Here is an 11,165-nt window from a genome sequence, read left to right on the forward strand (position 1 = left end):
CCCATAAAAATTCAGATCCACTAAGACTCAGCAAAACATGTTCCCACTGTTTTACAGAAGTACTTCAGGCTATAATTCTGTTTTAATTAAGCAGCAGGTCCTGACTTCAGTAAAGGAAAGAAATTACTAAGAAGGAAACACTCCTTCCAAGAAATAACTAGCTGAATGGCAGTGATAAGAGCGTTTGCAATCAGGCATCTAAGTTGCCAAAGCAATTACCACATGCCTGAAGCCTCCTGCATTAGCATTTAATATTCCACATGTGAGTATATGATTTCATTTTGAGAGAGATCTTCCCTCCTAACAGTAACAAAATGTTTTACAAGCTCTTAAGAAGCAAGCAGGAACAGCAGTTCTGCTTTCGGGAGATGACAGAGAAGCTGGAGCCCCTCAGAAAATGACCAGAGATGGGTTTCTGGAACTAAGAGCTGACAAATGGAAGCCTCTTATAAGAGCATTCAGCTTGAAACTTTACAAGTTTGGCTTTTTATAGGCAGATCCTGATTTCAGCCAGTAGAATAAGGGAATATTAATGGCCCAAGATCTTCCTACAAACCAAGTGCAATCCAGCTTTAGAAACTGTTTCTGATGTCCCACATCACTATTTTGAATCTCAGCAGCAAAGCTGTGCTGGGCTCTGCAACCTTAGTTGGAAATCCCCGTCGATGGAATAACCTCCAGGGCAGACTCCAAATGGTCTTTGGCGCAGACTCCCAGAGCCAGGCAGTATCTGAATCCAAGGTTACTCTTCCCCTCAGGCAAATATACACTTAACTTTTATGCATGGCAGACAAAGCTTCACATACCTGGTGGAAAACTGATGCCCAGCTGTCCGTGCGCATCTCAGCTTGCTGCCACCCAGGGCAGAAAGCCGGTACCTGGGACTGCTCCCACCCGTCAGCCTCCATGACCCATCCTAGCAGTTCATACCTGCTGCCAGCTCCACTGCTCACTGGACTCCACAGACCACTCTAACTTACTAACACATCAGCAGAAGAGCCCCGAAAAACTGAAGAGGAGCTTCCTGCTGGCTTAGCAAGTAACAGTAGAGCTGGGTGCAGACCACAGCCAAGAGGAGCTGCAGAGGAGATGGGGAGGGAGGCAAGACCTCCCTTTCTGGCCAGCTCAGCTGGTCACCTCAGGTCCACAGCACCAGGGAAATCTGCTGTCAGTGACAGGGTTAAGAAACCTGCTGCAGACTGAGGAGTCTTGCCTGATGTCCAGCAACCTTTGATAGAAGCGCAGGGCCACCTGCTAGCTGAAATATTTAGAATATTTAAAAATATTTTTAAATTGTAGGTAAATCCATCAGATTTGCTACTTGTTCATAATTACTATGTAATTACTGAGCAGAAATGCAGCAGTGGGCAGCTGACCTTGCCTGGAAGGAACAGAATGGTTTACTTTGCCCAGACATGAAGATTTCAGATCAGATAGAGCTACCAGATCCAGCTCTACCAGTAAAAGAGCCTTCCTGTTCCTCCACAGCTCTTCAGCAAGAACTACCAGCCTCACCCATCCACCAATGGCACCATCCTTGGAAATGATCCTGGATTTGTTTCAAAGCAAGAATCACCTAAGTCAGTGCAGACCACAAATTTAAAACTATTCCACCATATTTATGCTCCCAAAATGACCAAGACGTGAACTGTTCTACAAGAGGCAGCGAGGAACCAGAGGAAAACTAAGCCAGTAACCCAACTGGATCCCACACAGCTTTGACATTTCTTTTGGGGTAAGTCTCGTGGACCTATAAATGTGGTATTCCCTATTGTTACATACAAATACAATGTCTGTATTTACAGAAAACAAATATCTATCAGTTAACGCTGACCCATGCCGTTGAGACATATAGTAGCAATGAAAAACCTCCCAACTACGACAACCTTACCTCTAAGCTAAACAAGCAACCGAGAGAAGCAGCAGACTAGTCCTGACTAGAGAGCACTCAGTGAGGTAAGGATAATACACAGACAACAGAAACTAGTTTCAGGACAGCTTCTGAGCGTGTACAGGAGCTAAGTGGATAGTACAGGCCAGAACTGACTTCATGCAGTTCAGAAGCAGTCTTGAACTGTCCACATGCACGCTGCACACATGCAATCTGCCAAACATCGGCTGGCTGGCAAGGGGCACAAATGATCCCCAAGATTATAAGGCCACTTCTACCAGATATCCAACATGCCCTTCGAAGGGCAGAGGTTAAAAGGGGTGAGGCAGGGGCAGAAAAATATTTCCCCAACCTTATTTTCTGCAACAGATATTTTTCCCTGAAATCTGCAAGTGGAGAGAGAGTTACCATGGAAAACAGACAGATTTTCCACCTCAAGATTACAACTCCTGCTTGCAAAACGTGTGATAATTACATTTATACAGCAACAGAAGCAGTAGGGCAGTGGTGTTATTGTAACAAGGAAGGGATTAGGTGCTCAGCAGGTATCTTATCTAAATAACCACGTGGGTTGGTTTGTGCCAGTTTCAAGTCAAACTCGAGAGGACTGGAATGGGAGGAGGTAAAGGGAAATGTTCACAGACATTCCAGCCAACACCACTGCTGTCTCCAGCACAGAATCTCTAACTTCTAAGGGCAGGGCAATTCCTGAGCACATTGCGAGCTAAATATATCCTCCATGGCTCTGCTGCAGCTCCCTGTAAAGCATCCTGGACTCTCTTGAATGACAAGCATTTTCCAAGTTTTTTTTTTCCACTACAAAGACACCACACTGTGCTTGCATAATAAAGCAAAACCAACAGTTCATTCAGGAGCGGGAGAGCAGGCTCTCTGCCTCTCTCATCCGTGAGCCAGAGGCTGAAAATGCCTAGGATGTTTAGTGGGAGAAGAAAAGAGCGGGATCCAGTGCAGTGACAAAAGGAGTCAAAACCTGCCTGCTTGATGAAGGAGCAGCATTGAGAGGCTCCAAAAGCAGCATCCTTCCCCTTCCCTCCCCGTGAAAAGGGAGCACAATTGCAGTCCTCAGGACTTTGAAAAGGGCAGATCTCTCTCTCCCCCCCGGGAATGTGGCCATGTGTTACCAGTCCTTTACATTCGCCACTGCTGTGGGCCAGTCCAGCTCGCTCCCGCTGCTGCTCCCACTGCTGAGGACATCCTAATATCTGCGTAAAGAAAGGAGCACGTCCACACTCCGAAGCAGAACACGTCCCTGTAAGGCTGAGTTAACGGGGCAGGGATTCATTCCACCCCTGGAATTATTCCATGCCCCTCATCTATCCTAACACAGCCTCTGCTTTGTGACATCCGAGGACAGCCAGGCTGCAGCTCAGTGGCCAGCACAAAGGCAACCCTGTACACTGCCAGCACCAGATCGTGCGGAAAGAACAAGTAGATGCTTCAGAGTAGACTAGATTGCACTCATGAGCTAGGCTTAAATTAGTACAGAAAGTTCCCCACCCCCCTTTGAACATTTGCAAACTTCCTCTGAGACTCTGTGGCTTAATTAAAGAAACATGGTAACACAGAAATTTGGGGCCTATAATTATTAACAAAACATGAATATGCAAAATTCCTTCCTGCTTTCAAATCACCTGAAGGTCAAGAACTTGACCTGGCCAGAGGATTTTATGCCAAGTGACCGTTAAAAACTGTTTTTAAACAATAGATCTAAGATTGATCATTAACTCTTCATTCTAAGGGCATCACACTGCATTCAAAGTTTTCCAACTGGCATCAGCTCTGTAGTTCCTCCCTATAGTTCCTCCTATAACTAACAATAAAACCTGTGAAAAACCCAAATCATTACAGGATAACATTCTTTAAGGAGCCAGGTGAGCTGGAATGAGCATACTGCTCACATTGCAACACACCTGCTTATGGCTGGGGTAGAGATTCATGAGCAATGAAGAGTTCAGCATCAGTGCTGTTAAGTGCTTAGCACTTGGCAAAATACTTCACAGAAGCCCTGCCAAGACAAAACCTCATGGGAAAAGTTACCAGCACAACACCAGGAGGGAATCGGATATTTTAATCCTTAGAGGCCAAGGCCAGAAGAACACACATGGTATAATATGGCTGATCTCAACCCACAGGTAAGTATTAAAGACAAGTCATATATTGAAAAATATAATTTAGCAGTGACAAAATAAAAGCTACTGCACATTCGGAAAGATTCAGTCTCATACTGTTGCTTATAGATCTTAAAGATGCTCCTGGTTCCAAGAAAAGGAGACTAACAGCATGACAGATTTACAGAAGCTTCACTGCAAGTCACTAAGAACATGAGTTTTCCATCTACTCTATTTCTGACATCAACTTGAGGACCCTCTAGAGAACTGAAAGGCAGTCTTTACAAGTACCCCACCACCTGTGGAAAGGGCATGTTCAAGTGACATTTCAGCACAAATCTTTTAATAGAAACACAGCAGAAAAGCCTAGGACAGACACCGTCTCAGTAGACTAATACATCCTTTGCTCCAGGACCTAATTATGTCCCTAATCCAGGCCATTCTCCCCTCCCCCAGCTGCTGTTCTGCTTGCATTTATTTTCCTTGAAGGAAAAAAATAATATAGCAGAGAGGATTTCAGCTACTGGCAACAGGAGATTTGGAAGTGTTTCCTCATCTCCAAAATTTGGCTGCCTAATTTTAACACAGCAACTCCCATCAGGACTACTCTGTCTGCAATAAAGTGGAAAACTAAGTCAGAGTGGGTATATGCACATCTCCAGCCGTATCAGGAGATGCAACAAATCCTGCCAAATCCTCCCAGACTAGGTTTGCTTTAGCTGTTCAGCTGTCTGAAGATCAAGGAAGGCCATGGCATGAGGAGCTCCAGTGCAGACACTACCAGGCCGCTTTCAGTCACTCAGGTCCTTGCCGCACTGCATCTGCTACCGGTACCCTAATCTTAAAACTAGCAGCCAGAAACCTGCACAAACAGAGATGCCTTTGCAAAAATCCCTCACTTTGCTAACCCATTAACCCTACAGATAACTTTCAGGGAACAGGAGAGCAATATGGAAGCAATAGTGTTGGGACCTGATTTCTCCCCTAACCTGAGCCTGAAAGATCAGTACTTAGCATCCCAGTGTTTTCCGTGCCCTCCCTCCAGACAAGCTCCAAGGTGCTTGCTTAATGCAAGTTTCATGGACCCGTGTGGTTATTCTAGACCAAATGCTGAAAGCTACATGGCTCCACACACACACACACAAAGAGGCCCAGTGCTCTCCCAAGGGCTGTGTCCTACATACTGCTAAAATCAGCTGGGATATGACCTCTGTCTCACTGCAACGCCAAGTTCTCTCCCTGACCTGTGGGAGGATTTGGCTTTGGCTCTGGCTCACATAGGAAGTGGGGGAAGGTTCCGAAAAGCAAAACTGTTGCCCTCACTGCAGGGCGGGTGAGCCGGCAGCCCGGCAGAAAGCGGAACGGCAGCTCAGGTCTGCAATCTCAGCCACGTCAATTTGTCTTGGCTGAAGGCAGTAATAAATCTAGGCAAGAGCGCTGGGGGAGTATGGGGAGTAAGTGCACACACGTGTGCAACAGCACAGCAAGCGGGGCAAAAATGTACCTCCAGCCACCGTGAAGCATTAACGGAAGCATTTTTGCTGGGTTACAAAATTATGCAGGTGAGCTCCTCATTCCCACCTTCCCATTTTTATTCAGGAAAACACAAGTAATGCATTTACAGAACACAAAAAAATTGATTAATCAGCATAAAATTTAATTTAAAAGACACATGCAGCAGACCGCAGCATTTTAAAATCTCAGCAAATCTAGCTTATTGATGTTGGTCAGCTTCTCTCCCTCCAGATCTTTTTTAAGCTAGCATTATATACATCGCACAAATTCCTGGCAGCAATCATAAAACAGGAAACAGAAGTTCCAAGCGTCAGAATTGCACATATATAACTAGACAGGACATTTCCTCAGAAAGGGTAACGCGAAATGGCAACAAAGCAAAAAAGAACAACAGCCCCCTTTGTGTTCCCTGCACATGACATCACGATTCACTGAATTCCTCGCACATTATTCCTTTTGTGTTGCACTTATCAAGAATTTTCTCCTTTCAAAAAAGCTTCTAGATGACTAAAGGGTTAAAATTAAAAAAAAAAAAAAAACTCTTTAAAGTCACCACTGATGTAAATGAAACTGCAAAACGTGATTCATACACGATAGCCACAACAGTAAAAAAGAAAAGAAGCGCACATTGCCAGCTTGGAGGATGAAAAGGTGGAATTCGTGGTTAGACACATTTTAATAACCACATTCAGCATTTCCAGTCAGCTCAAAAAAATCAGCAGCAAAAAGCATGAAGTATCTTCCATTAAAAGAGGGAGATGAACTGACTCAACAAGTGCTGAAAACCACAATGATGTAGCACTGGCCAGTTATTGCAGAAATACTAGGATGCTCTGTGATTTCTTATAAAAAATAAAAAGTAATAATAAAAAAAGCTTTCTCAGAACAAAAAGCACCAAAAATAACCCGATCGCTTGCAAACTGCCACCCCGCTTCTGAAAATAGCCGGCGCTCTGTGCAAAAAATAGCCGCGCGGCAGCGCCACGGCAGCGGTGCGGGAGGCCGCGCATGCGCCGACATGACGCGCCGCCCGCCGGGGCCGCCTCCTCCTCCTGCTCCGTCACCTCCTTCCCCGCGGCCGCCGCCAAGGCGCGCGCAGCCAATGGCGGCCGAGGCGAGGTGGCCTTTGAACTCCCCAGCAGCAGCTTCCTGCCGCCGCGAGCGCACGCAGCGCAGTGCAGCATGTCTGTCAGCGCTGCGGCACAAAGGAACAGCCATTTTGTGACTGCACTGGACCCGCACCAAAATGCCAGGCGCGGCGGCGCCTTTCCCCCCCGTCCCCGGTTGGTTTAGGGGGGCATAGCTGCTTTGTAAGCGCTGCCCGTGGCGGTGGGAGATGCCCCCTGCTTTCAGGGGCAGCTGGGGAGGGCAGGTTTTGTCCCCACGCCGCTGTTTCGCCCCCTGCACACGCGCGCACTGTCCTCTTTCGCATGTAACCACGTCTCCATAAAATGGCTGCCACATAAAACGAGTGTGCTCAGCTCTGCCACGGCTGCAGCACTCACTGCGGCGGCTGCCCTGGTAAAAAACACCCCTTCAGACCTCAAACCTGCAGCTCCCTGAACAGAAAGCTGCCTGAAATCACTTCCACCAGCACCATTTTCCCTGAAAGCTGCTTTAGGGGCAGACAGTTGGGCACCAGCAACATGGCTGTTTGCTCAGCTCTGCACCAGAGCTGGAGGAGCAGGAGAGCAACTGCAACAAACAACCCAGCCGATCCCCACAGAAGTTACAGCAATGCATCTTATTCCCTGCAAAGGCCCTACTCTAGGCTTGTGGGAGTGTTACCTTAACCTCAGTTTCAAGCACTTCTGAAGTTTACAGGAGGGCTGGGTTGCCCTAAGAATGTATTAAATGCTCTCTAAATCAGCTGCTGTTTAAAAAAAAAAGCAACAGAGAAGATGCTAGAAAACACACCAGGATCATGTTCAATTACTTAATGCAGGTCCCATAGACACAGGTGGGTTTTATTAGGATTTGCAACATCCCACCTCCTTTATTCTAGGTGGTGGCAACCCCAAATCAGCAAGTTTCAGGTTTATGAAGTCTCATTGCTATGGGTACTATCAGGGTAGCACGGGACAGGCGTTGCTGTTCACCTGTTACTGTGAGGAGTTAACATCATTTTCCCCTACAAGAATGCCTCTTTCAAGACAATTCTCAAGGTGTTTTGTTTATTCAGCATGTGGGGTTTGGAGTTTTTGCTTTTAGGCCTGGAAATGTAAGGGTCACACAATTCCAAGTCTATTTCCCAGTCAGTATGCTTAGGTATTACACAGACATACATTTCTTCAGTTTTAACACATTTTGTCAGTCCTGTATCTTCTGCTTCTCCAGCTCCAATCAATGGCACCACCCCTATGTACCTTATCCATCCATTTCCATCACTCAAGCTTTCCATCAAAGATTGTGTAACGTGATTTCATACGTTTCGAGTTAGTCCCACAACTGTGTAGACAACTGGCCAGAAGCACGTTATGTGCAGACATCAAGGCACTTCAGGGCTACAGTAGAGCAAACTGGTGGCTTTACTTCCTAGAAATCATTTCCCCTACAACTTAAAGCAGACCTCAGGAAGTAAAGCACATTTTACGACATTCAGCTGACTCACAACTCAGAAATAAGCTCGACAGGACTCACGTATAAATATCCTGTGTTCAATTGTTCCCACACTTCAGGTGAGTGGATGTCACCCACCACGAGTTTATTCTGAGGAAAAAAATGTGAATGGAGGGGGGAAAAGGGGGTAACAGTTCACCTCACACAACAGGTGTTACACATAAATGATCAATTATGGTTAAACTCACCCTTTCAATGAAAACAGCAAAATTACACATGTGAGACTATGCAAATCTAATACCCTGAGGACAGAGGGGGAAAAAAAAAAAAAAAAAAAGGGAAACAAAACAGGTCTTTTGTATGGCAATGCTGCTGTATGTCTTCAATTTCATCTCATATTAGCAAGTGATTCATCACCAATAAGCTACCTTAATTCAGATCTCCTTAACAAAATGTACCTCTTGTTACTTTTTGTTGAAAATCCACATTTTAAAGAAACAAAAGAAGACTTAAATAATCTGAACAACGTTGAATTAAAAAAAGTTTTCTTTTTTTCCCCAGCTATTTAAGACTCATCACTTCCAGTAATATAAACCAGCAAGGACCGAAAATTTGATGCATTTTTAAACTGCATTATTATACAAGCTCTGTGTAGGTGCTGTATATAATGTTTCAGCAGTCCCAGGAGCTAATTTAGTTAATAAACATTTCACATTAAACAAACTTACCCACATCCACTTCAAGATTTTAAATTTGGCTAGTTTTAATATCCAGAATATCATACACATTTATTTTTGAAGGTTTCACTGATTTGATTATATATATTCCCACAGCATTTAAAGTCTGTGCGTTTAAGACAGATTAAATATTGCTGGGCATCAAGAATACTATTCGAACACCTGCAAACCTCACATAGTGCACATCTGATACAAACAGTTTAGGAATTTTTTTATTCATACTGCTTAGAATTGAAGAAAACACCAGAGGGGGGAAAAAATAAGAAAAACGAAACAGGCGATGGTTTAATTAAAATTAACAAAATGAGAAAACTCTGTATATTTACAAACTATAGAATAAAATGTATATTTTAGTTTCCAATTTTTGAATAAAGCAATCCATTAAATAGAAAAAAAATGCAATTTAGTAATTATACTTATGCATTCCTAACAAACATGAGCATTTTCAGTATTTCATATGTTTCCCATATCATGGTTAAGTTTATAAAAACCTGTAAAGAATCTCATTACTTGACAAAAGTAAATAAAAACACTCCAAGCAAAAATATATTAAACCGGCAGGCAAAGCATTTCAAGTCTCTTGTCAACAATCCCATTTTATATTTTATAATCTGAAATATACTATCACCAACAGGGTAAAGTCTGGTTAAACTATATCAAAATAATCTAAAATACTGAAACAATATCAAAGTTCTACAAGCCCAAATAAAATTTGAAGTATGGGGTATCAGACAGACAGACACTTTACACTTTATATTTTAAAATGAGCTTTTTTTCATTCATGTAACTTTTTCTTGTGTCTATTTACTATAATTTACTACTACACCAGGCTTCTGTATGGCCCTCAGTTAAAGTTTAGACTTCTGAGATTCTTCAAAGAAAAATCTGCCTTGTATGTAAAATGGTGCAATGCAGCAGTGGCTAAACCGACAAGGTCATTTTTCACAGCACAAAAAACCTAAAAACTGAAATTCAAAAGCTGGAAAACATAATACAGAGAAAAGGGCTCCCCCGAATAAAGGTACATTACCTTTTGACTATGACATGGGCCCTTAAGTCACAACACAACTTTCAGAAATTGCTACCAAAAAAAATTAGGGTGTGGCATGCTAACAATCTCAAGGTCATTCCTTAAAAAGGAAACAAAATCAGTAAAATGTTCTGTATTAAGCACCGACAGTAACCCAAGGCTGTCAAAGTAAACAGGGTATTCACAGGTTTTACAAAAAAAAAAAAGTTGATAGATCATACCTCGATGCATTGCTGTGGACTGAACCCTCCTCTCCTTGGCTTTTGTCCTTATTTCTCATCATCTTTTTATTCTTAAATATTAAGAGGGGGGTCAGGGGTGTCTGTTTGCTTTGAAGTCCTGTGCCCAGGTATTTACTGTCAAAAGTTGAAAGAAAGGTAAGGTCCCAGCTCGTTTCACTGGCTTTCATTATCAGGAACAAAGTCCTGACGCTGCAATGATATTGTTATAACAATACACAACACTGATCAACACGGCAAAACGGAGATTTAAAACAAATAATCGTTTTTTTTTTAAGAAAAATCGGAGAATAAACACAGTAGAGGAGCATCCTGCAAACTTTCCCAAAGTAACACAGGATTCAAATAATCTCTGAATCTTATTGCGTCATCCCAATACAGCTCAAATCGGTCGAAAATCAAAGGACTAAAAACGGCAGAAATGTAAAAAATATTAATATTAATTGTCCACCTACCTGATCCATGCACCGCCGCCAGGACCAAGTCGATATTAGTTTCGGGTAGTGGAAAAACATTAGATCCAAAATATTTAGCCTCGGAATGATAAAATACGAATTTCAGAAAATGAAAAAAATATATATATTCTAATCCCAAAAATATGCTGCCGATAAAGCAAAAGAAGCGATAATTAGTACAAAAATATCCGGGGGAAAAAGCTCATTAGGAGAGCGCACAAAAATGGAGGTACGCCATGGCTTCTAAGCTGGAAAAACAACGACCTGGGCTCTCTCCACGGCTTCTTCTTTCCAGCAAGGCACGAAAAGGGAGCCCTCAAAAGCTGCTTTTCTGCCCGAAAAAGGTCCGCTCGGCCCCCGATTAGTGCCTAGGAGAGGCAAGGGGCTATGGGGGCCCCCTGAGGCTGCCCGAAAGTTAGGGAAAGTTGCGTAAAGTGTTGGGGAAGGCACGGAGCTGAGCGCGCTCTCTCTAAGGCACAGCCGCCATCTAGAGCTCCTTCCCAGCTCTGAGCTCTGCCTTTGATTGACACTCTCTACATTTACCCCACAACTCAGGTGATGTACCATAGACCCACCCCTTCATTTCTACCAAAAAAAGAGATAGCCTCCA

At 43.6% G+C, this 11,165-nt stretch overlaps 1 protein-coding gene across 4 annotated transcripts in view; it reads right to left on the minus strand.

Annotated features, from left to right (window-relative positions):
- The window catches only part of CHD2 (chromodomain helicase DNA binding protein 2), a 54,470-nt gene extending 43,305 nt beyond the window's left edge, over positions 1-11,165 (minus strand). For 3 of the 4 annotated variants that reach the window (XM_088538833.1, XM_088538780.1, XM_088538717.1), the window contains exon 1: positions 10,083-10,548. In XM_088538833.1, coding sequence (XP_088394959.1) covers positions 10,083-10,270 — 188 coding nt within the window. In that variant the 5' untranslated portion in view covers positions 10,271-10,548. The other variant, XM_088538886.1, reaches the window with a different exon arrangement.

The sequence above is a fragment of the Tinamus guttatus genome, unplaced genomic scaffold (assembly GCF_059628265.1).
Source record: "Tinamus guttatus ecotype Peru unplaced genomic scaffold, ASM5962826v1 Tinamus_guttatus_pri_ptg000004l, whole genome shotgun sequence".
NCBI classification, from domain to species: Eukaryota; Metazoa; Chordata; class Aves; order Tinamiformes; family Tinamidae; genus Tinamus; species Tinamus guttatus.